Below are 27215 nucleotides of genomic sequence, written 5' to 3' on the forward strand. Positions count from 1 at the left end.
CCTTCGTGCCCTTTGTCCGCCCTCTTCCAAACTCGCAAAGGCCTTGGACGGGCCGCATTTGTCGTCACGACCTGGGATCACAGACCTCCGTCTGGGAGGGGGAAGGTGGGGACGGAGGGGGCGGGAATGACGCATGTATATGGCGGCGTACACGCTGGGCCCTGGGCCAGGCTCCTTACGTGGGTTTTCAAGTTCAGTTTAGAAACGGAAGGACGGGACACTTGGTAAGCCGCTCGGTCCCGTCCCCCCCTTTTCCAGGTCTGGACGCTGGGGCGTCTTGCCCTGGGCCCGGCGGACATGGCCTCTCCCTGGTGCATTTCTGTTCCACGTTGCTGCCGCCGTGGTCGCGTGATCCTAGCCGGCATCTCCGTTTCCTGCCCTGAAACGTTCCGTCAAGAGGGAGCCCATATTTACCTCCCCACGGCCGATGGCTTGTCGGTAGTCCTGCGTCGGCGGAGTCCTAGGAGCACTCCAAGCGCTCCTAAATTCTGCACGCGCTGCCGCTCGTCCGTACTAACGGATCTGAACGAGGGACTTCTGGACGCGGCGTTCACGTGCCGGCTTTCCCTGGACTCTGGTCCGTGCCGTGTGTACGTCTGGCCGGTGCCCTCGCAGACCGCTGAGCCGCGGCATCAGCGGCCCGTGTCCGCCTGCTTCCGTGCACTTGATGTCTCCAAAGAGCCTCTCCCTGCGCCGGGGGGCTACGTGTTTTCTGGGGTCGCTGTTCTGCTCTGTCCCAGACGGTGCCCGCTCATTAGGCCTATCTTCTCCGGCACGGGGTGATCGGCGTCCTCAAGACCACTCACGCTGCCCTGCCCTGCTGTTGGAGACGCCCCCGACGCGTTCCTCGATCTTCCCAGGTGCCGGTCCTGGTCCTTCTCAGCAGCGCCAGCGTTCCATCCGGTTCGGCCCACAGGCTCTGTTTCCGATTTCTGACTGCCCAGATTGCTCTCGGCTCCGACCTCTGGTCCCGGGGTCCCCTCAGTCTTGAGGTCTGCCTGTGGGCAAATAGGTGGCTTGAAAGCTGTAGGAGGACCTTCCTGCCCAGACGCTGAACGGATCCGTGGCCTACTCGACTGGGGAACGTTGGCTGAGCCTTGGGGCTGTGCCAGACGTTTTTCTAGGTTGTGTCCTTGAGGAGCCGTACACAGCCCCGTAATAGATGCAAAATCAATACGGAAATACTGTAGGGGGATATTCAGTAGTAGCTGGGAGGTTAAGAAAGGGTTCCTGTCAGAATGGTCTGGAAGGGAATACGGGATGAAACTCTGCCCTAGTCTTGGAGAAACAGCCATGGTAGAAATTCGAGGGAGCAGCTAAGGGCGCCCAGTAGGAGATGGGCGGACCTGGGTTCAAATCTGGCCTCAGCCACTTGCTAGTGTTGTGACCGCGGTCGCCTAGCCCTTAGCGCTCTTCTTCTCCTACCTTGGGAATCACTCGTCGTGTGGCGAGAGTTTACAAAACAGCAGTTCTGGAGCCAAAGATGAGGCACGAGGCCAGCAAAGCCCACGCTCACGATGTGAAATACGTGCTGCTTTTACCGGGGCGCCTTCCGTCTTTGTGTTCATAGGCGTTTGGTTTTCCTTTGGCGGCCCATCAAGGGCAGGAAACGGGCCACGGAACGGTTAGCCACCCGTAGTGGGAGCGCCTCTCCGCTCGCCGTCCCCCTTGGGCTGCCTGGGGCACGTGACCGTACCGCTGACGTCCGTGACCTCCTCAGAGACAGCCCAGGAGTCAGGAGCCCCCAGTGGAGGAGCATCAAGGGTCCGAGAGCCTTCTGGACGTTCCCAGACCGCTTTGTTCTGGACGCGCGTCGTTGGCGCTGCTTTCCTTGGGCTCTTCTCCCGTGCCGGCCTTTCCTGGTCTCCGAAGCTAGGAGCACAGAGGCTGGTGTCCTGCTGGCAAGCCCTGTCCGTGTGCATTTTCCAGTGCTCGTCTGGAACGGCTGCCAGAAGCTTGTCTCGCTTGTGAGGTCCCCCGCCGAGGCCCTTCAGCTTGCTGCTTCCTCCCCGGGGAAAGGAGAAAGGGGCAGCACTGTCTGGAAGAGGTTCTACTTTGCCTCTGCTCCTCCTTATTTCATGGAACCCTGGGTTCCTCTGCAACTTTTCAGGGGCTTTTCAGGCACTCAAAAGCACTCTCTTTGGCTGTACTAGAAATGTCCTTGCGTGGTTTGCACTGGAGCATCTTCCAAGTTGGCACTAACCTTGCCCAGACTAAGAGTTTGAGATGTGTCTTCTCTGTAAACAGGACTGACCTGCTCTGGATGCTTCCAGCGCTCTTGGGTCCTCGATCCCTCTCACTGATGTGGCTTAGGAGTAGAGGCTTGGCTGGAAGGAGCTGAATCTTTGTGCCCAGGTCCCCAAAGGCCACCTCCCTCCCCATATTCTTGTTGGGGAGGGGCTGGAAAATATTCTCCCATTTCCTCCTCCTCATTAGAAATGTCTCTTGCTGTCCAGGGGATGGATGAGTAACGAACGGTCAGAGCTTTATTTACGTGATCCACAACTCTGCATTTTTTGTCTCTGATTACGGAGACATTCATTGCACCATTAACTTATGTTTTTATTATTGCTACGCTAGTTAATAACATACCTAAAACCCAGTTTCTTAGCATTTACTTCACCCCAAATGACTTGTCTTATTGACTCCAAGTGAGGATAGAAATGCTTTTGGTTCATTTGTTACATGGGACCTCCTAGTAAGGAGTGCGAGTAAGAAAGCTCGATTTTGTCAGCTTAATGCAGGAGTTGTTGAGATGCCACCTGGGGTTGGGCTTGCTGGCCATCACTGAGAACCCGCACAACTCGTTCTCATGTTATTCTGTGTGAATCAGTTTGTTTATGGATTTGACAAAGATTTTGTGGAAGCCGTCAGTGTCCGACACTCTTGGAACTAGAATAACTTCTGCTTCTTGTGAGAAGTGTATCCTCTCCAGTTACGGAAACAGAGAAACTTTGTTTCTCCCTTCATTTGTATATCCTCAGATAGAAATTCTCTTCATCTTGCTCTCATTTTCTTTCAGTTTCACAGTAAATTCCTTGTCTATTACTTCGTCGTCTCTTCTATACTGTTTTTTGTAAACCCTAACCTTCCTACGCTCTTCTATACTGTTGTTGTCTAGGTATCACCAGCCTTTCTGGTTTAACATCTTTCTGTTCTAGCTTCTAAATCTAGAAAGAGCCGTGGCACTTCTGATCGAATGATTGAGTTCTTGTCATGGGGGGGGGGTGGTGCTTTTTAATTTGTTTTTTTTTTTTAAGCCCTGACCTTCCATCTTGGAAACAATACTGTGTATTGGCTTCAAGGCAGAAGAGTGGTAAGGGCTTGGCAATGGGGGTCAAGTGACTTGCAATTGTTTTGTTTTTGTGTTCCCGCTGCCCAGTTGTTAATTACATTAATAACTATTTGTTCAAGTTCATTGATGTAGACAGTGTGCACGGAGACAACACATTTCTAAGTTTACTACATTTTCATTATTTTTTCTTCCCGAGCCCTAGCATGGTTCTTTGCATGTTGTAGTTATAGTAAATGTTCATTGACAGAATTTAATGTAAAATGTGTTGTGAGAGGCATGGAGAAAACGCAGAAGTTACATATAAAACTTGGTTCATGTCTCCTACAGCCTTTCTCTCTGTCTCTGTCTCTTTGTCTCTCCCTCTCTCTCTGTCTCTCTCTCTCTTCCCCTCCCTCTCTCTCTTTCTCCCTCACACACCCACACCCACACATTTATATAAATATATATGGTTGACCTGTATTTTCAGCTCAGCAGAAATTAAGAAAAACTGCTTAAATTTTTTTGTCATGCGTGAATTCCAATGAATAACAGCAATAATAATAGTTCATTCATATTTAAATTGCACTTTTCCCCCCTTAACATATCTTTCTGTATCATTCCATCAGCTACCTAAATAAAATATTACCCCATAAAGAAACTGAGAGCCAGAAAAATGAAGTGATTGGCTCTGGCTGAAGGTCACATAGTTAATTAATTAGTATTTAGTTAGGCCTTTTCCCCCTCATTCTTTTTCATTCACTTTTAAACAAGAATCTTTCATTCTCATTGCTGCAGTGAGTGACTTTGATTTAAACCCCCCTTTATTGACTTGGTTCACATTATTTCCCTAAAAGGATTTCTGTAAAACTACTATTCCTGAGCCTCAACCTGATTTTTTAAAACCATTGATTCATATCTTTCTTTATACATGGAACAAAACTTCTCCTTTCTGTGTAATCTCTACTTAGTGAAGTCTTCAATACCCGTCCAATGGCTTTCCTTTGAAGCCATGAAGCTTTCCTTTATTCTCCTAGCTATAGGTAATAACTTCCCTACTAAAATTTCCTTCACCCTTTTTGCTCTCACCTATGTACTTAATAATCTTCTAATTCATTTGTATGTAAATCTTAATTTATCAGGCATTCATGTAATAAAAGCTAATGAATTGAATTAATTAACTTAGTTATCTTGTTTCCCAGGCTTAGAAGCATCAAAAGGAAGGGGGGTGAAGAGATGGAACCAGGAGGATACTATTAAGGGCAGGAATTCTGAAGTAGTGAGAACTGACAAGATAACAAGGAAAGAGAAGTCATAAAATTTAAAATGATGCATAAAATTGCTCTTAAAAATGTGCACAAAAACCCTGAGCTACAAAGAAAATGTCATGTCATTATTTCATTTTTGAGAAGGTAGAGAAGTATATAATGTATCAGAAAAGATTAAATAAAAATATTTTAATTAAACACTGTTTCCACTTTGGTAAATTTCTTTTTTAAAATAAAATTTTATTTTTTACAGAAAATTTACTTCCTTGAGACATTATTGCATTTCCATTTTTTATCCACATGTATTGTAAAACATAGGTAAATAATTACTAAACAATAAATAGAATAATAATGGCATTTAATAAATTATTTTTTAAGACAACAAGTATTCTTTACTGTCAAATTAAAAGTTTCCATGTCAGTAATTTTTTCTGGAAATAATATTTTCAGAGAAATCTAGAAAGAGGATAATAAAAAAAGATATCATTGAAAATATCCTTATTTTGTGACCAAAGAAAGATAGAAACCATTTATACTCAAATGTTTTAAACAACACTTTTTTTTTAGTAAAAATAAATAGGAAAGACAATAATTTGAGGAATAATTAACTAAACAAATAAAGACAAATGTTACAAAATAATATTGTGTCATTAATACTATAATGGAGGACTAAGGGAATCGTAGATAGTTTTCATTTTTTTATTTAGAATATTTTCCCATGGTTATATGATTTATGATCGCTCCATCCCCACTTCTCTTTCCTTCCCCCTCCCGAATCCGACAAGCAGTTCCACAGGGTTATACATGTATCATTGTTCGAAACCTATTTTTATGTTATTCAGATCTGCAGTAGAGTAATCTTTTATTTTATTATTTATTTATTTATTATTTTCCACTTGAATTAGTTTATTTAGTCAATTTAGAACATTATTCCTTGGTTCCAATAATCACATTATTTCCCTCCTTCCCCTCCACCCACTCTTCCTGCAGCCAATGCGCAATTTCATTGGGTATTACATGGGTCCTTGATCAGAACCTATTTCCATGTTGGTGTTTGCACTAGGATGTTCATTTAGAGTCTCCATACCCAGCCATGTTCCCTTGACCCATGTAATCAAGTAGTTGTTTTTCTTCTGTGTTTCTACTCCCACACTATTTCCTCTGGATGTGGATAGTGTTTTTTTTCGTAGATTCCTCCAAGTTGTTCAGGATCACTGCATTGCAGCTAGTAGAGAAGTCAGTTACATTCGATTGTGCCACAATGTATCCGTCTCTGTGTACAATGTTCTCCTGGCTCTGCTCCTCTCGCTCTGCATCACTTCCTGTAGAGTGATCTTTTAACATCAAAACCCCAGTCATATCTCTGTCTCACTACATGATCAGTTACATATTTCTAATGCATTTCCTTTTCCACAGTTTTTTTTTCTGAATGTGGATAGCATTCTTTTTCCTAAGTTCCTCTGGATGGTCCTGGGTCATTGCATTGTTATTGGTAGAGAAGTCAGTTACATTCGATTGTACCACAGTGTATCCCTCTCTGTACAATGTTCTCCTGGTTCTGCTCCTCTCACTCTGCATCACTTCTTGGAGATCATTCCAGTTCATGTGGAATTCTTCCAGTTCTTTATTCCTTTCAGCACAATAATATTCCATCATTTACCACAATTTATTGATCCATTCACCAATCAATGGGCATCCCCTCATTTTCCAATTTTTGCTATCACAAAGAGCGCAGCTATGAATATTCTTGTACAAGTCTTTTTCCTTATTATCTCTTTGGGGTACAGACCCAGCAGTGCTATGGCTGGATCAAAGGGCAGACAGTCTTTTATCGCCCTTTGGGCATAGTTCCAAATTGCCCTCCAGAATGGTTGGACCAATTCACAACTCCACCAGCAGTGTATTAGTGTCCCAGTTTTGCCACATCTCCTCCAGCATTTATCACTTTTCTTTACTGCCATATTGGTCAGTCTGCTAGGTGTAAGATAGTATCTCAGCATTGCTTAAATTTTCATTTCTTTAATCAGGAGGAATTTAGAACACTTTTCCAAGTGCTTATTGATAGTTTTGATTTCCTCATGTGAAAACTGCCAATTTATATCCCTTGACCATTTGTCAATTGGAAAATGGCTTGGTTTTTTTTTTTTTTTTTTGGTAAATTTGACGTATTTCCTTATATACTTGGGAAATGAAACCTTTGCTAGAGAGTTTGGTTATAAAAATGTTCTCCCATTTTGTTTCTTTCCTTCTAATTTTTGTTGCATTGGTTTTGTTTGTAGAAAACCTTTTAATTTAATATATTCAAAGTCATTCATTTTACAGTTTGCAGTGTTCTTTATCTCTTTCTTGACCTTCAATTTCTTCCTTTCCCACACATCTGTCAAGCATACAATTCTATATTCACCTAATTTATGTATGATTTCACTGTATATTTGTCATTTACCCATGTTGTCTTAGATAATCTGACAAGGGGATTAGATTAAAACAGTTGAGACAGGATTTCAGGCTGAAATCCTGTCCTTATCTGTGGCAACCCCAAAACCTGGGTTTCTCAGATTTCTCACCAGGAGGTAATTGATTGCAAACGCCTGTGACTCAGTATCTCTAACCAAGGCCGTTCTTTCCTTGACAGTTGGCCATACCTAAAACCCAGGGGCTGACAGTTGAGGCACCCTTTAGGGAGTAGAAATTACCAGAGATCAGCTTGTCCCACAGAGACAGATTTGCCCTCAGGGGCCCTAAGCTCCTCTGAGGGTGGGAGGCATAGTGCCACCTCATTGAATCAGCCCCCCTCCAGTCTCCTGCCCTCCATTTCTCAAGACAACATTTATTGAAGTCACGTCCTCTCAAGGGGACAGTACCTGGCTTACCTCTCCCCATAAGTAATGGAAGAGAGAAACAATCCCTTCACTCTCTCTCCCCCTTTCCCTCCTTCCTTTCATCTCCTCTATTACATTCCATATATATTTGGGAAATTAAATCTTTGTCAGAGAGTTTTGTTATAAAAATGTGCTGCCAGTTTGTTGCTTCCCATCTAATTTTGTTTGCATTGGTTTTGTTTGTACAAAAACATTAATATAATCCAAATTACTCATTTTACATTTTGTAATGCTTTCTCTCTTGCTTGGTCTTAAATTCCTTTGTTTCCCACAGATCTGACAGGCATATTTTTCCATGTTTACCTAATTTATTTATGATTTCACTCTTTATATGTAAGTCATTTACCCATTTTGAATTTATCTCTGTATAGGGCATAAGATGTTGATCTAAACCTAATTTTTCCCACATTGTTTTTCAGTTTTCCCAGCAGTTTTTGTCATATAGTGAGTTTTTCCAAAAGGTGGAATCTTTGGATTTATCAAACTCTAGCTTGCTGTGGTCATTTACTCCTAGACTATTCCATTGATCAAGTCTTCTATTCTCTTAGCCAGTACCATATAGCTTTGCTGATGAATGCTTTGTAGTACTGTTTAAAATCTAGTGCTACTAGGTCTCCATCCTTCCCATTTTTTTATTGGTTCTCTTGATATTCTTGATCTTCTGTTCTTCCAGATGAATATTTTTATAATTTTTCCTAATTCTATAAAAATGTTTTTTTGGCATTTTTGATAGGTATGGCACTGAATAAGTAAATTAGTTTAGGTAAGATTGCAGTTTTTATTATATTAGCTTATCCTACTCATGAATAATTAATGTTTTTCCAGTTGTTTAGATGTAGTTTTATTTGTGAGAAAGGTGTTTTATAGTTGTGTTCAATAATTTCTGAGTTGTCTAGTCAGATAGATTTTTAAATAATTTATATTGTCTAGAGTGATTTTAAAAGGAGTTTCTCTTTCTAATTCTGCTGATTTATGTTATTTTTTGTGTTTTGCAACTTTGATAAAGTTAATTATTTCAACTAGATTTTTAGTTGACTTTCTAGGATTCTGTAAATATACCTTCATTTATTTGCAAAAAGTGATAGTTTAGTTTCCTCATTGCCTACATTAATCCCTTCAATTTCTTTTTCTTCTCTAATTGCTACAGCTACAATTTCTAATACAATATTAAATAATAGTGGTGATAATGTTCATCCTTGCTTCACTCCTGATCTTATCGGGAAGGCTTCTCATCCCCAATGGAGATGATACTTGTTGATGGTTTTAAATAAATACTATTTATTATTTTGAGGCAAGGCCCTTCTATTCCTATACTCTCTAGTGTTTTTAGTAGGAATGGGTGTTCTATTTTGTCAAAGGCTTTTTCTGTATCTATTGAGATGATCATGTGATCTAATGCTTTTTCATCTTTTTTGCCTTTTGGAAAGGTATATAGATTAAGAACTAAAAGTTAAAGGGAAAGAAACAAAAGAGAGACCTTTATAAAGTGGGCTAATTTCGAACTAGGAGGACAAAGATTAGGTAAGGGAAGATTTTTAAGAAGGACTACAAATTGGAGAGGTAGTGGGCAGAAGAAATTAGAAAACTGAGGAGGTATAGTGAGGCAAAAAGAAAGGAAGGGAAGGACAATGAAGAAATACCTAATTTTGAATGGGAATTAGTTGAAATTACCCATAAAACAAAAATTTAAAGCAAAATGGATCAAAACCCAAAGGAAAACAATGTTTTGTGTATAATAGACACACTTAAAAATGAGAGGTACACATTCAGTGAAAATAAAAGGCTAGGGCAGAATATGACTGTGCTTCAGCTGATAAAAATAAATCAGTGGTAGAAATCATGATCACTGACAAAGCAACATATAATAGGCATAATCAAAAGAGATAGAGAAAAATATTATCTTAAAGTTACCATAGATAAGGAAGCATTATCAATATTAATGCTTACCATTTGGTACTACATGTACCAAATATTATACAATCCAGATTTTTAAAGAATAAACTAAATGAATTACAAATGAAATAGAGAGCAAAACAATAACAGTAGTGGAACTTAAATGCCCTTTCTCAGAACTAGATAAATCTGACAAAAAAATTAAAAAAGAAATCAAGGAGAGGAATTGAATTTTAGATAAGTTAATTATGATAGACACCTGGAGAGAACTGAAATGGAAACAAAAGAATAAAATAGGGGTTTGACAAAATAAGGAGAGCAGTTTAATTAAAAAAAACAACAACAACTTTGTTTAATTTAATCCCTACAAATTTCTATGGTAAGAGGACCTCCAGGTTCCCCTTTAAATTAAATAATTCTTTTTTTACCACCCCCCCTGTGATCTTTTGGGAGAGTACTCTCCCCAATGGATTAGTCTAATATATCTGTCTTATACTTATACTTATAGTTAAAGGTTCCTATAATATTAGAAAACTAAAAGAATAATAAGGAAAATGGAAATAAAAGAGAAAGAAAGCAAAACCAATGGTAGGTAGGTGCATTGACCAAAAACCAATGAGGGGGCAATCTCCTTTGCCATAAGAAATTTACATTCATTAAATGCATTCAACCTCCTTCAGTTCAATCAATACCTCCTAAAGTTCCCTTTAGATCTTCCGATGTACTGTAGGTTTCTTTATGATATCTTCTTAAAACAGTTCACTTTTCTTTAATCAGGGAGTTAAATCCTAAAATTTCAGATTTTGCATTTTACAAAAAGATTTCAGATCTTGTATTTTACAAAATACATATCCTAATTACAAATAATTACAAATTATGATTACAAATAATGTAATCCTAAATCTTAGAATTCATGAAAATTATACTTTATGGAAAATAATAATCTGGAGATATCAATTTAAATCTAACAGAAATTAAAGTTAATTAAATAAGCCTTTTAATTTTCAGAAAACATCATATCAATCATTTTTTTTAGACATACTATCTGTAAAAGCCTATCTATCTCTACCAGAAACAAATCACAAAAAGTATACAATCTAACAGATAATACCTAAAAAATCATTCCCCCATTAGGTGGGTGTTGACCAACACTTATAACACTTTGTAACACTTATCATTTACTCATTTAACTTTTCTCTCTAATCCTATAAAAGTATAATATTAATAACCATTTCCAAGTAGAATATATGCCAGTAAGTACACATATTTAAGATAAAATACAAATTCTCACATAATATAAATTATACACTTATCCATTGTCTAAACTCATCCTATTGCAAAATTGAAAAAAATATTGATACTGGTATCATGTGCTTCAAGTACAAGGAAAAATCAAACATCCTATTTAAATCAGGTATCCTATTTAAAAAATAAAAATTCTGGAGTTCAATATTAGTGAAAATAGTATCAAGTTGTCTCTGTAATTTTATCTTCAATGCATATGACAGTATAGAGTCAATCAGTTTCAATGGAAGGTACTCATTTTATGTGGGAGCAATGTATCCACAGGGTCTTTTCTCTAATTTTTATAGCTCTTGAAGTGGTTAACTGTACTTGGAACGAACTTTCCCAGACTGGCTGAGTTGCCCCTGTGGGTTGGAAGTTCTTTATGTATACTTTGTCTCCTGGGTTAAGATCATGAAGGGAAAGGTTCATACATAGGTCCTGCTTATACCACAATTTTGGATTTTTGGAATTCTCTTAATTTTATTTGTAAATCCTTTATATAGGAAGCAATAGAAGTATCTCCCCTAGCAGTGATGTGTATGCAGTGGGGAAAGGTTTAGTTTGTATAGATGGATGTCCAAAAAGCATCTTAAATGGTGAAATGTGTTGAGCTCCCCTGGGCCTGCTTCAAAGATAAAATAGGATTAAAGGAAGAACCTTAGGCCATTTAAAATGCGTCTCAGTGCATAGTTTTTCAATCATACTCTTAAATTATCTCTTCATTCTTTCAACATGGCCTGAGCTCTGGGGATTATACAGTACATGGAATTTAGGAGTTATCCCCAAATAGGAATAAATTTGAGATAAAACTGAATCATTAAGACGAGTCCCTTATCTGAATCAATACATGTTGGGAGACCAAAAGGAGATATAATTTCTTTTAAGATCACTTTGGCAACAAAAGCTACTGTGGCTTGAGTGGTAGGAAATGCTTCTGGCCATCTGGTCAGCTGGTCTATTATGATCAGACAAAATTTATAATGTAATTATATTTATAAAAATTATATTTATAAAAAATTTATAATATAATAAAAACTTATAATTTTATATTAAAATAAAAATACAATATACAAATATGCATTGGCATTGTAATAAATTTATATTGTAATAAAATTGATTTGTAGATGTTCAAAAGGTGTGTAAATAGAGGACATCCACAAAATGTTTTTCTATGAAAGGCATGCTGGTTATATGTTTGACAAGTGGAGCAGGCTGCACACACTTTAGAGGCTATGGTAGTTATAGTGGGGGCTACCCATACTCTTTTTAGCAGAGCATACAATGCTTTGCCTCCCAAAATGACTTTTTATGAATGGATTGACATATTTGGTGATAAAATCTTCTAGGCAGTAGAGGTTTTCCTTAAGATGACACCCATATTCCATTAATTTGTTTTGCTTTGAATTTTTATTTCCATTTGTTTTACTACCTTATCATCATAATAAAGGGCTGGTTGCCAAACTTAGAATTAGTTCAGGCCCTTGTAAGACAGTGAGATTTGCAGCAGTATCTGCCTGGTGGTTCCCTCTAGAGATAGGGTCAGTTCCACCTGTATGGGCAGAGCAGTGTACAACAGCTAGGGCTTTTGAGTGTTGGAAAGCAGAAAGAACTTCATTAAAAATGATTTCTGCATTTGCACTTTTCCCAGATGAAGTTACAAATCCCCTTTGAAGCCAAAGCATACCCACCACGTCACATATTCCAAATGTGTATCTGGAATCCATATAAATTGTTGTTTATCTTTTGCAATTATACAGGCATGTTTTAAAGCTAAAAGTTCTGCAACTTGAGCACTTATATGTGAGGGCAGTGAAGATGACCACCGAGTGGCAACTTCTGTGATTACAGCAGGTCCAGTGTTGTGTATACCATCCCTCATGAAAGAAGAACCATCAGTGAATAAGACTATATCTGGGTTGTCTAAAGGAGTGCCCAGGAGATGATTTTGAAGTTGTTAAATTTATGGTTGGATTGAATATATTTAATTGGTTGCCAGGGATTTAATTACTAAATCCCAAAAATGAATTACTAAAGTCAGAATGAAATTTATGGTAGCTTGTTTTACAATAGAGGGAAAATATTAAGGGAGAGAGAGGAAAAAGAAGAGAGAGAGAGAGAAATATAGTGAGAGCAAGAGAGAGCAACTCCTGCTTCTTCTGAGCCAGGTAGGAATTCAAAGGCCCCAGCTAGGGGAAAGGGGTCTCAAGATGATGGGCCTTTTCCGGAGGCTGATGCTTCCAGAAAGGCCACAGAAAGGAAGTCAGCCTTTACACTCACCACGTGTCAGTTCAATCAGCAGATTCTTTAGCAGCTTCAACTCCAGTAGAATTGTTTCTTTGTGTTTGATTTGTGTATTCTTGCAAAGTGGCTATAGCCACTGCTTAATTTGCTTTTTCTCTTTCAGTTTCTTTTTTAAACTTTTAATTTCTCTACTTAATGTCTTTATTAAGTCACTGTTCTCATCATTTTTCATTTCATGGCCATTAAATACATAAACTGCTACTCTCCTCAATTCTTCAAAGTCTATACTAGTCCATTTTGGACAGTTGGTCTTAAAATAATCTTTCACCACTTTTCTGACATCCCCTTGTCTTACAAGATCCAGGTCTTTATATTTACCTCCCAGTTCAATAAGTCTATCCATATATTGGGACAGATTTTCATTGGGGTTTTGATTTTCAAATTTTGTCCATGTACCAGGACTATCAGAGAAAGCTCTTATTGCAGTTAATAATGCCTCTCTAGCCTGGCATAGTCTTGTGTAATCTTTCTCATTTTGGGGGTTCCATTTTGGGTCTTGTGGAGACCAATGAACTGCTTTTCTTCCCTGAGCCTGACTGAGAAGAGAGACAATTTTATTTTTCTCTCTTTCTGTCAAAAAACCTTGGAGCACATTTTCAATATCAATCCATCTGGGATCATATGTGTGAAAAATATTCTCTAGCTTTTTAATAATCACAATTGGCTCATCCTAAAAAGAAAGGATATTTTGCTTGAATTTCTCGATATCATGGATGAGTAAATGATATATGATGCCTTAGTGAAATTACATCTCCATTCTCATCAAAGGTGGGTACTTCTTTAAGGGGAATAGACCTGTAACTGAATTATTTTTTTATTTCTGCCTCTTGTTTTTATCATTTGAATTGCCATAGAGAAGGTATTGGATGTAGGCAGGGAAATAGGTCCAGGGGAGGTGTTTGGGTAGATTTAGAGATAGATTGAAGTGGACAAGGAAGAGTTGAGGTGGTTTTAGTATGAGCAGCATTGCATGGAGCAGGATCTAATAATGGGGGAGTATTGAGAAATAAATCTCTCTTCTTACTCTGGAAATTTCTCAAGCTTTTCTTAATACTTTTTATATAAGCCTTGAAATCCCCCAAATGCTCCTCCAGTTTTTTTCTCAATGTCCCTCTAGTTTTTTTTCTAGTTTTTCAACATGAGCTTTTAGTTCAGCTAACATATTATCATTTTATTTTCCTGAAGAGGAATAGGCAGAATGGCAGGCCTCCTATCAATATAAGTACAGCTAGGAACAATGATATATAAAGCCACTATGTAATATTCTTGTGGATAATAGTCTGTTTTCGATAGACAAGAAACAGCATCACAACTTGAAACAGACTATTCAGAATCATAGTTAATCTAATTTTAAATTTTGGTTGCAGTTCTACTTTCTGTCACTAGATGGTGCTGTTTTACATAAAGCATCAACAGCTGTAACAGAATTAACTGCAAGGAACTTGACATAGGGATAGTTTCAATAAAAAGTATGGAAAATGATCAGAAGGTTGTGGGTTGAAGTCCCTTCGTGGTCCCTAATTAAATGTAATGATTAAAATAGGGATTTGGGCAAAATAAGAGCAGCTTTTAATAATTTAAGTTTTAATGAGACTATAGTAGCATTGTAAATTAATATTATCCCTTTAAGACAGAGGAAATAATTAAAATAGAGATACTAAAAGAATGCAGAAAGATAGGAAAGATATTGTTAATCTTATGTCCTATAAATATACCTAAAATTCCTACTTAAAATTCCTAATAACTACCCCTAACTGTCTGAGGAAAGCTTCTCCTTCCCTGGCAAATACCAGGCTTATCTAACCTACTCTATCTATAAATGATTCACTAACTACCTAACTCTCTAAAATAATAGACAGGTACCACTCACTCTCTCCTTCAATCGCTTTTCTATAACAGCCCAAAATGTCTGTAACCAACTGATAGCAGATCATTGCCTATGAGACAGGCCTCCTTCTCTCTAGAGGTCCCAGAGACAAAAACTCCTGTAAGTGATAATTCCAAAAGCTTTCTCAGTAAGCTCAGGTCCACCTTTATATTCCATCAACTAAATGCCAACCCATTCTTCCAGCAACCAAGTCCTGATGACCAACTCGTGCCCCACAGCCAACTTCCCAGCTTACTGCCAGACCTGTCAGCATCTGACTCCCCAACTATTAGCTACTGACAGCTTGCAACTGATGCTGACTCAACAGGAGACTCCCTGGTTCCTGCTTTCTGTCACTGTGGGCTGGTTAATCCCTACACATCTCTGTGGTCAGTTGACCTCCAGGTTCCCTGTTAAATTAAAGAATTCCTATTAAAGTATATCCATTATGAGTGGTACATAGCCTTTAGAATTGACTATGTATTATTGTATAAAACAATATAGTTAAATGTTGAAAAGCTAAAATATTAAATGCATCCTTTCAGTCTGTAATACAATGTGTGTATTATATATTTTGAAAAGGATTTCTTTATTCCCTTTGTCTATTTTGATTTAATCAAATCAAGAACTTAAAGTACCCAGCACCTAGCTAAACATTAAGAGAGTTCAGGAATTAGTTCTTGGAGAAAGCTCAAACCTCTAAAGGCGACTGCATTCCCCTGGGCAGTTGTAGGCAAATTGGGAAGCTGTGATTGATTCCTGTGAAGTGGGGGAGAGATAGGAAGTGATGTCTAGAAAACTGCTTTAAAAAGGCCAGCCCAGGCATTCACTCTCTCTCTCTCTGCATTGGTGAGATGGGCTAGAGGTGGACTCTTTCTTCCTTGGTTTTTGAGAGGTTGATTCCTTGGAGAGACTCTTCCCTTGGATTCTGTGTCGATGAGTAGAGCTGAAGAAACACTTTTCCTTGGAGTCATTCTGTGTTGGTGGAACTCTGGCTGAAGACACCACTGGGACTTCTGACTGAGGATTACCAGGAAATCCATGTGGAGTTGGGGATTTGGAGAGGCCCCTGCAAGAGGGTTCAGCTGGACTTTACTGGAGCAGCACTTAGGGCTAGAAGACTAGAGCAGGCTTTGTGTCCTTCCTGTATTTCTCACTTTCACTTTCTCTACCTTGTTGTAAATAAAAACTGCTAACAGTCATTTTTGACTTTAGGGCTAATATTTTATAAATGAAGATCACGGTATTATTTTTTAACTCTCATATTGAGTAAAACCTTATTTAAATTTTACTATATATATTAAATATATATATATTTATAAATGACATCATGGAAACAATAAGTAAAAACTACTTGAAGATTAAATAACTTAATCTTAAAGTTCAAATCATAGAAACAAATAATTTTATTAAAGAAAAAGATATTAATAAGCCACCATACCAAAACCTGTGGGATACAGAAAAAGCACTAGAGGGAAAAATTTATGTTTTTAAATGCTTACATTAATAAGACAGAGAATGAACAGATCAATGAATTGAGAATGCAATTTTAAAAAGTAGAAGAACATGTTAATAGCCTCCCAACTAAAAACCAAATGAAATCCTAGAAATTAAAGGTGAGATCAACAAAATTGAATTTAAGAAAACCATTGAATTCATAAATCTAAGAACTGAATTCATGAAAAAGTCAACAAAATTAATAAATTGGTTATTCTGATAAAGAGAATAAAACTAAATCATTATCCTTAAAGATCATAAAGGGTGAATATATATACTACCAATGATAGATTAAAGCAATTATTAGGAGTTATGTTGCTCAATTATATGAAAACAAATTTAATAATGTAATATAAATGGAAGAATACTTTTAAAATATCTAAACCAATTTTAGAAAAATATATTGAATAAACTACAAATGAACTTCCTAAAGAAAAAGAATCAGGACTACTTGTATTTAGAAGTGAATTCTACCAAACATTTAAAGATCAATTAATTCCAACCTTATATAAATTATTAGAAATAACAGGTAAAGAAAGAGTCTTACCAAACTCTTTTCATGAATCAACTATAGTGTTAATATCTAAATCAGGGAGAACAAAAATAATAAAAGGAAAATTTTAGGCTAATATCAATGAATATGGATGCAAAAATCCTAAATATAATACTAATAACTAGGGGATTATAACATGTCACAGAAATAATACATTGTGACCAAAATAACATTTATACCAGGAATGATTTAAAATTAGAAAGATTATCAATATGATTGACCATGTCAACAAAAGTAATAAAAACCATGTAATTATATCAATAGTTACAGAAAAAAGCCTTTGATAAAATACTACACCCATTCTAATAAAAACACTGGAAAGCAAATATAGAAATGAATTTTTCCTTAAAATGATACAAAGCATCTACCTAAAATTATCAGCAAGTGTTACTGGTAATGCTTTATTATGAAGAGCTAGAAGCCTTCCCAATAAGATCAGGAGTAAAACAAGGATACACATTATCCCAGGGATATTTAACGTAGTAATTTGAAATGTAGCAATAACAATATGAGAAGAGAAAGAGATTGAAGGAATCAGAATGAACAAAGAGGTAATAAAACTGTGTCTATGGATGACGTGATATTGTATGTAGAAAATCTTAAAAATTCAACTAAAAAGTTAGTTGAAACTATAACACAATGTAAAATTAACCCTCACAAACCATTAGCTTTTTTGTACATTATTTTAAAAGTCCTTCATGAAGAGACAGAGACACTCCATTAAAAATAACCATGGATTGAATGAAATACCTTGGAGTATATCTGCCAAAAACACACTGAGGAACTACATGAACACAATTATAAAATACCTTTCATGCAAATAAAGTCTGATTTAAATAATTGAAGAGATATCAATTGTTCAAAGATATGTAGTCAATATATGTAAAATGAGAATTCTATCTAAACTAGTTTACTTTTTCAGTGCCATCCCATTTAAATTGCCAAAAAAATTATTGAGTTAGAAAAAATAAAATCTTACTTCATTTGGAAGAATAAAATATCAAGAAGATAAAAAGAATACATTTAAAAAATGGAAGTAGATCTAGCAATACCAGTTTTTAAATTGTATTATGAAGCAGAAATTATCAAAACTATCTGGCTAAGTAATAGAAAGGTAAAAAAAGGTAAAAAAAAAAGGTAAAAAAAAGAAAAATAACAGAACAGACATACAGGTAGATAGTAGTAAATGATAATAGTAATCTTGTACTTAACAAAACTGTAGATCTAGTTTTTTGAAATAAGAAATCATTATTTGGTAAAAATTGTTGTAACAACTAGCAGTCAGTTTTGTAGAAACTAGGTAAAGATCACTATTTAATAAGATAAGGTCCAAATGGATACGTGATCTCGCATAAAAGATTATATAATTAAATTAGAACAATAGGAAACATACTACCTATCAGATTTATGGATGGGAGAGGGATTGATGACTTGACTAGAGATGGAGAACATTGTGAAATGTAAAATGAATTATTTTGTGAACATTAAATTGTAAAATCATTGTACGAATAAAACAAATGTTTCCAGGATTAAAAGAAAAGCAGGCAATTTGGGATTTTTTTTTTTTAATAAACTGCCTCTTAGATAGAGGTCTCATCTGAAATATATAGATAGCTTTGCTAAATTTATAAGAACAAAGCTATCCCCTAATTGAAAAATGAGGAAAAGATGAGTAAATTATTTTTTTATCAAAAGCACATCAAAGAATCAATTTAGTTTATATTAAAACAATGCTCTAAATTACTACCATTACTAAGTGTATTTCCTCAGGAGATTAGGGAAAAAGGAAAAGAATCCATATGCTCCAAACTATTTAGAGCAGCTCTCTTTTTGGTGCCAAGGAATTGGAAATTCAGGGGATGCCCATCAATTGGGGAATAGCTAAACAATGTGTAGTACATGATTGGGATGAAATACTTTCGCATCATAAGAAATGATGAACAAGCTAATTTTAAAAAAAGTGGAAAAAATGAATGTTATAATGAACAGTGAGTAATGAAGAGAATATTATATATAGCTATAGAATTAATACTGGAAGAATAAATTATGAATGTTACCTTGAAAGACTGCACTGTAAGGTAAAAAAATGAAAGTATTAACATGTTGGTTTACCAGTGTAATAATTAAAATTATGAGGCTGGTAGTAGTTAATTACTTTATGATCAAAGTAGTAGTAGTAGGAGTAGTAAAGAGGAGGAAAGGAAGGGAGAAGTAGGGGGATACTTAGCTTTCTAATCTATGGCCGCTAGCTGAAATCCAACTAGGATCCGTGCTCCATGAGCATGCCAAGACTCAAAGACCCCTTACTCTCCACTTATAAGCTCTTTTCTCCACCCACTAGGTCTCACACTTTTTTCAAGAATCAGCCATAGCTTCTTAAATTGCCTGAGCTGCCTAGGGGGGACGTGCCTGTGGCATCAGTTTTCTGCCTTGTTGGTTCCTTGGTTCTTTAGCTTCCTTTCTCTGAGGGCTTGTCACTGAGAGATGATATTTAAAATGCGACACTGGAGAGAGAGAAATTTAATTCCAACACTAGATAATACCTTCTGTGATTTGGGGAGGGTGGGAAGGGCCTGGAACAGTTGTGGATGGGCTTTATTATGTAGATATGAAGAAAAAACAACTAAACATATAAAAGATTTGTGATTTCATTCATGTATAATCTTTTCTTTTGAATATGGAAATACTGGTTTTATTTGTTTTTTTAAAGTTTGCAATGAGAAAATATGTTAAAATAAAATAGATTAAGGATAAATAACTTAGGAATTGTTGAACTACTTGAAAACATGACGAAACAAAGAAATTAGATATCATATTTCAAGAAGTTATCATTTGAAACTGCCCCATTATCTTGACACCGGAGGGTGGAATGGAAATGGAAAGAATCTAGTATTCACCTCCTTGAAGAGATCCCCAAGTGAAAACTCTCAGGAATATTCTAGGCAAATTCCAGAGCTCCCACCATTCAGATATCACAGACCTACAGTCAGGATCAGCCAGGCTTTAGTAACTATTACCTTCAAAAAGCAGAGGGCTTAGAATATGATATCCTGGAAGGCAAAGGTGGGATCACAACCACAAATAACTTTCTATGAAAAACTGCGTATAATTCATTGAGGAGGTCTTGGCCCCACGCCCTGCCGGCCCTGCTGCTTGGCTGACTTTTGTCTGTGCTTTGGTCTCAACCTTTATGTGTCTTGAATCACGTGCTGGCCGCCTACCTCCTTCCTATGGAAAGAATGTGGGAAACCGAAACCACGATTGAGGGGCAACTATTGTATTTCCTCAGTAACATGTGTGTAGCTTGTTTGTACTTATTTGTTTACTTGTTTTTTTCCCCCTGCATTAGATTGTTAGTTGTTTGAGAACAGAAATTCTTTTGCTTTTTTTTTTTTTTTGATCCCTAGTGCTTAGCACAGTGTCTGGCTCACAGAAGATGCTTAATAAATATCTTTTGACGGACTCCTAAATATTTTCTATAATTTTGCTATATGAGTAGCAATATCTGTGAAGTTTCATCCATTTTTGGCAGTTTTTTAACTGTTTTTTTAATGGTATTTAATAGTGTATAAAACTTTGTTATTTAATTTAATTGGATATTCATTTTAATGAACTGTGGTTACAGATTTCTTTTTTCTCCTTTGCTTACAGATGGTTGGAATCCCTTTTCTTATCCCTATAAAAAACTTGAATATGGGAAATGGGAGCTTTACATCCCACCTAAACATGATAAAACTTCAATTGTGCCGCATGGATCAAAATTAAAGGTAATGTCATCATAATTTTAAGTGTAATCGCAAATTCAATTCATTAACTCGGGAAACATTTATTAAACACTTATGTGTTGGATACTGTGCTAAACTTTGGATATACAAAACGTGACAAAAGGCACTTCCTATGGGTTACAACATGCAAACTAATAAATACAAAGCAAGTTATTTATCGGATAAATAGGAAATAATTAGTAGAGGAAAGACACTGGAATTAAACAGGTTTGGGAATGCTTTTTGTAGAAAGTGGGATTTTACTTGGAACTTAGCAAAAGCTTAGGAGGTAATTAGTTGGTGTGGAGTAAGGAGAACATTTTTGGCATGAGAGACATCTAGGGAGAATGTTCTGATCCAAGAACTGGCGTGTCATTCATGGAGTGTCTAGGTGACCAGTTTCACTAGATCAAAGAATACATATAATGAAAAATTAAGTGGTTTATTAATTATAGCTATAACTATGTGTTATTTTCTCTCTTAGGATTGCCACGTATTTTTATTGTCCATGTTCTTTGTTATGAAATACAAGGAGAAGAAATATGTTCCATTGCATAGCAGCATACATATATAACACCCTTAGGTGTTAAGTGTATGAGTTGTGAGAGTAAAAATAATAAAATCCAAGTATTTTAAGTATGTAGGATTTACTGACAGCAAAAAGTCAGAGAGAAAGGGGTTAATTCAGCCAAGTGAGCAGAGCACAAGTTTAAAGACCCACACCTACCAAGCTTTATCAAAGCACATGCTCAAAAAGAGTCCCGCAGCTTAGGTCTCAGCCAAATTTATATGCCAAGCTTCCATATGTAAAATGAGGATGTAACTTAAAAGGATGCTGGGTAAACGTAGTTCAAGTGTAGCAAATTTCTTTTGCACATTCTCCCTGTGATCCTTTGGGAGGCAGTCTCCCCAATGGATCATTTTAACCATAATTAACTTAAAACTTAAAAGAATTTTTTTAACTAAAGGTATATACAATATTGCAGTTTCTAAAGGGAAATTACAATAATTTGAGGATAAAGGAAAATAAAAGAAGAAAAAAAATAAAACCAATGTTAAATGCTTTAAAAAAAGCCAATTAGGAGGCAGTTCCCTTTGACATAAGAGTGTACATTACAAATAAATCCATTCAACCCCTTCAGTTTAAGTTTAAACTCGTCATATCTCAAAGTTCATTCTGGATCTTTTAGTGCAGTGTGTGGTCTCTGCAGGCATCCTTGTGTGACTTTGCCAAAAAGTTCAGCTTCTGGATTCTGGATTCCAAATTAGGCTCGAAGTCAGATCAAAGTTCACAACAATAACATAGCTCCTCCTGAGGAGGATAATAACACATTTCCCCCTGAGGAGGATACAGGGATACCCATAGGAATCACACAGGGATATAAGGTTGAGTCATAAGGCGTATGAATCAATTATCAAAAATATCAAAGAATACAAAGAGATTTAAAAAAATAATAACCTCAGAGTGAAATATAGAACATCAGAAACATGAAAAATTCTAGGAAAAAGATAAAAATTCATAAATCACAACAGGTTCTTTAGAGATCTATGTCCCATAAGCCTGCAATGACAATCACTCAGTGACCCAATTTATCAGTCTGGACTACAGTAAGTTGTCACATCATTAAAAAAAAAAGACTAGATTTCGAAACAAATGGGAAATAGCATTCCCTGGATTGACCTTTTTTTTCACTTTCAAGGATAATGGAGTCAGAAAAATTGATGTTATGTACTTGATAAAGAGTGTGATACAAGGAAGTCCTTCATTTAACACATATTAGACAGCCACAACCTTGAATCTCACACATGATCAGGTTCTTGCTGTAGAATGTTATCAATCTCAATAGGATTGGTTTGGTTTTTTTATCTTTTTGTGTTTGTGTGGCACTTTGCAGGTCAACTTCTGTGCTTCTTAATGGTCTGTTTTTTTCTTGATTCAGACACATTCATCAAATAAAGATCACATAATATTTAAATAACTAGTGTCAGATTGCCATAGTTCAAAGCTTTTAGGGTACACATTTATAAGCTAGGCAAATGGACATCTTAGCTTATTCTGTTGCAAAAATTAAAAGTTAAAAAAAATATTTCCAATACTGGTGACATGTACTTCAAATATAAAATGAGAAAAAAAACTTATACTATATCACACATGCAGGAAGAAAAAATAATAAAAAAATATAAAAAAATATATATATATATTTCACAATCACAGAGGTAAAATATAGAGGCTACTTTCCAAAAAATAAGATTCATTTCATTTTTAACTTGCCATAATCCAAAGGTTGAGTGCAAATGGGGTAGATAAAGAAATGGAGGCATAGTAGCAATAATACATTCAAGAATATACAACAAAAATTACAGAAGGCATAAAATGATACAAAAGGCTCATCTGGTCAATATAGGTTTTCCTTTTTTTTTTTTTTGAGGTAATGTATGTCTTGTCCTATAAGGGCAATTTGTTCAAGTAGAAGGCTTTGGAACCTTTAGGGATGTACCTGATATTTCCACTATATTTATTGAGCTAATGGGATTGCAACCTGAATCAGATGTGCTCTTCAATACAGACTTGGAGGCTCCAGTATACAAAAGACAGTCAAAATAGGCATTACCAAACTTTAGCGTTACATGAGGTTTATTAGTATGTAGGGTCAGTGGATAGGGACAACGGGCAGTAAGACATCAGGATCTGGAAAATCAAAGTTCGTATCCTCTGATTCCTGTGTCCCAACACTCACCCCTCTACACACACCTTTATAATCTTTGGGTAGTTTCTTGGGCTCCCCCTGAGGGGCATTAGCAACCTGAGTAGTTTGGGGATGAGCTCTACTTAATATATATTGTTGTTGGATCATTTGGTTTGAGTCATCAGTTACTTGATTTATATTTCTAGAATTGTTATCAGTCCTTAAGTTGAGATTCCTGAAATAATTTTTGTAATTATTGTTCCTGCAATTATTATTCAAGTGGATATTATTTCTGGTTGCCTGGAAAAAAATTTCTACAGTTCATCATTATGTGGCCCTTTTCACAGAAATGGCAGGTAAAGGATTGATAGTTAGATTCTTGAAGAGGGACAAATGCCATTAGTTGAGTATCATACCCTTTTTCTTGTTTATTCATTCTATCAGGTAAATATTTTAGTTCCTACTGAATCTTTTCCAGTAAATTATTAGTTTCTTTCTGTTTTTCTTAATGGTCTTTAGAGACAAAAACAGCAGTTCTTCTTAATTCTACAAGACCCGTCTCAGGCCTTCTTGGGCAATGCATTTTAAAGTAATCCTAGACCACTCTGCAAGAGTTGTTGTCAAAGTGTCATCTTATTTGCCTAATATCCCTTTCATTAGAAGTGTCAAGATCTAGGTATCTACCTGCCAGTTCAATGAGCCTATCCATTAATTAGGAGAGTGTCTCATCTTTGGATTGTTTAAGTCTTTCAAATTTGGTCCAGATATCCAGCCTTTTGGAGCATTGTCACATTGCTCTTATAATGGTATCTCTAGCACGATTTAATTGCAAATTATTTCTGGCAATCATTATTTTCCCAATGAAGATCCTGAAGTGACCAGTATACTGCATTGAGCCCTATGACTTTATTAATATGAGAGATTATCTTATTCCTCTCATGTTCTGTTACAAAGGCCTGGAGCAATTTTTCAATATCCTTATAAGAAGGATCATATTAAAAGGATGTGTTGGCCATCTTTTTCGTTACCTCTATAGGTTTGTTTTAATATAGGGTGTCTCTCGTTTAAATTCTTTTATATCTTGTGTTGTGAAAGGCATATGATGTCTTTAAGTTTATCACATCCTCATTTTGTCCAATTATGGGCACTTCCCTTAAGGGGAAATGAAATTCATAGGAATCAGTAAGTGGTCTTAGTTTTTTTAAGGAGTTTTCTGTGTGGCTACTAAGACAATATGGGTAGGAACCTGTATGATAGGAGGATGAGGTTTTCTAGGGGCTGGGGTTGGTTGTGGGGTGGGAGAAGGGATAGGGTAGGAAGGGGCATTGGAAGAAGGAGCATGGGAGGAAGGGTTAGCCAGGAGTTGCACAATAGGAGAGAGGAGGTTCTCTACCTGAGACATAGGAAGGAGAGGGGTCTTACGTCTCGATTTTAGGAGAAATAGGATTTTCCTCTCTTGGTAGTTCATGAAAAGGCTTCCAAAAATCAGATTTTTTTTTTGAATGGAATCCTCCTTTGCCATTGAACCATGCAAGGAGTGCTTGAAATTGTCCAGTTGAATTTGTACCTCGACCTGCACTTCAGCTTTCATTTCATGAATGGTAACATTTTACATATTAAAATTTGAGCTTTGGAAAAGAAAATTTCTAAACAACATAAGGAGTAGGAAGCATTCTGAAAATTTAAAGGTTCACAATTGATCAAAAGCCAGCAGGCTTTCTTGCAGAGTCAAATTTATGCTTCTCAGTGGATGTTATATGATTTTATTGGATTTTATTTGCAAAAAATCATTTTTTTTTTGTTGTTGCTGCCATATGGTGGTAGAAAAACAGTCTCAACTGGTCAAGAGACCATTATGTGCCAGAGACCAAAATGGAATATCTGGCTGTAAAGGTAAGATGAGGGCAGGGAGGGGGTTAGTGGAAGTAAGCTGGGTTGGTTGGAAAAAGGCTTATCTAGGAGGGAAGTCCAGAATCCTCTGCTAATGCTGTCCAGTAAGGAAAGTTTAGAAACTGTTCATTGTGGAAAAACAACAACAACAACAACAACAACAACAACAACAAAATGTCAGTTTGTTTTTTGCTTGGAAGAAAATCTGCTTGGAAGCCAGGAGAGCGTGGAGCTGGTTAGCCGTGAAAGTATTACTCGGGGGCTAAAAGCTGCCCTAGCTGAAAGCTTTTGAAACCTATGTTGGGGCAGGGGAAGAGTATGGACATCTTACCCTTCAATCAGAACCAAGAAGGAGCTTCCATACAGTTCTCAAATGTCCCCCACACCTCAAATATGACCCAGAGAGCAGTAGACTTGGGGACTCAGCCAGGGGAGGGAGCAGTCAGGAAAAGCTCTGAAGGAGGGGAGAGGGGAGAGGAAACAAGAGAGCCCACTGCAAGAGAAAAAACCCAGTTTCTCTTATGTACTTTAAAGTTCTGAAATCCCCTCATGTGTTACCAAATAAAATGTGAAAGTAAAAATGAATAAAATTGAAGTATTTTAAATATGTAGGATTTAATAGCAACAAAAAAGTGAGAGAAAAGGCTTAATTCAGCCAAGTGAGCAGAGCACAAGTCTAAAAACCCACACCTGCCATGCATTACCAAAGCACAAGCTCAAAAAGATTCCCTCAGCTTGGGTCTCAGCCAAATTTATCTCCCAAGCCTCCTTACATAAAATGAGGAAGTAACTTAAAAGGATTCTGGGTAAATGTAGGTCAGGTGTAGCAAATTTCTATTTGTACATTGTGAAAGAAAGAACAACAACAACCAAGTGATTACATTGTATTTAATGCTAGAGGTGTTATAAAGGCCCTATAAGGAATATGTTCCGTGAAGAAAGATCACATTGTTAGGTCTAGAATCTGTCACATCATTTAATTTGTATCTATATTCAGAGGACTCCTGTATCACACATCAACTTGACTTTTTGTCTTACATATCCCACTGCCTGATATATGCAGGTGTCCCATAAGTATCTCAAATTCATTATTTTCCCTCATAGACTCATCTTCCTTTGTTCCTCATCTCTGTCAAGTATTGTACCATGCTTCTAGGCAACTAGGATTTTAACCTAGAAATCATCCTTTACTCTTAAGGACCCCTCTTGAAATCATCCCCAAGTTTAATAGTTTATGCCTTCATGATGTCTTTCTCATCCTTTATTCTTCAATATTCAAATCACAATCACCTTTGTTCAGAGTTACTCCACTTCTAATTCTTATTAAATTAATTATTTTAAAGGTTTAATTATTAGTATTTGTTTACAATGATGTGAATACCCAAAGACTTCTCTTGCCCCCACCAATGAAATGTTTCCTTATAACAAATAATATTTTTAGATTATTTTTCCAGACAGCTTGTGGTTATTAAATTATCTGTTTCTTGTTTTTGTAAGGATAATTTAGGGTTGTGACCTAATCTAAATTAATTCTGGTCACCAGAGGATATCCCCAATATAATACCCAAGTCAGCTGGGAATTTATGGTGATTTTAATTAATATAGAGGAAAGAAATTAAGGAAAAGGGAGAGGGAAAAGGTGTAGGATTTCTCCTGCTTGGCCTGTGCCAGGGAAGATTAGAGGCTTTCTCTAAGAGGATAGTATTTGGAAGGTAAAGGAGAAAGAATCAGCCTAAACTCCAAGAGAGTTCAGCTAAGATGCCTGAACCTGAACTAGCTACTCGGCTTCTCCCAGTATAGTATCAAGGAAAACTCACCGGTAAACTGGACAATAGTTGCTATTATCACCCAAGATGCTGACACGCTTAGCATGCTGCCAACCAGAGCCACCTCTCTGAGGAAAGAGCCCGGAGAGACAAAGTGACGTGAAATATATAAACAGTTTTACATCACTTTCCTGCGTCTCACATGTACCAATTATATCTTAGGCTTGACTTAGGACAGCCCAGGGGTCTGTCAGTTGTTTCTGATTTGTCATTTGCTAGCACATGTCTGTCA

General features: G+C 36.7%; 1 protein-coding gene across 2 annotated transcripts in view; it reads left to right on the forward strand.

Annotated features, from left to right (window-relative positions):
• The window catches only part of GBE1 (1,4-alpha-glucan branching enzyme 1), a 237011-nt gene that overhangs the window by 74777 nt on the left and 135019 nt on the right, over window positions 1-27215 (forward strand). For both annotated transcript variants that reach the window (XM_007500737.3, XM_056807229.1), the window contains exon 3: window positions 20468-20583. In XM_007500737.3, coding sequence (XP_007500799.3) covers window positions 20468-20583 — 116 coding nt within the window. The remainder of the gene's footprint in view (window positions 1-20467; window positions 20584-27215) is intronic.

The sequence above is a fragment of the Monodelphis domestica genome, chromosome 8 (genome assembly GCF_027887165.1).
Source record: "Monodelphis domestica isolate mMonDom1 chromosome 8, mMonDom1.pri, whole genome shotgun sequence".
In the NCBI taxonomy this organism is placed as follows: domain Eukaryota; kingdom Metazoa; phylum Chordata; class Mammalia; order Didelphimorphia; family Didelphidae; genus Monodelphis; species Monodelphis domestica.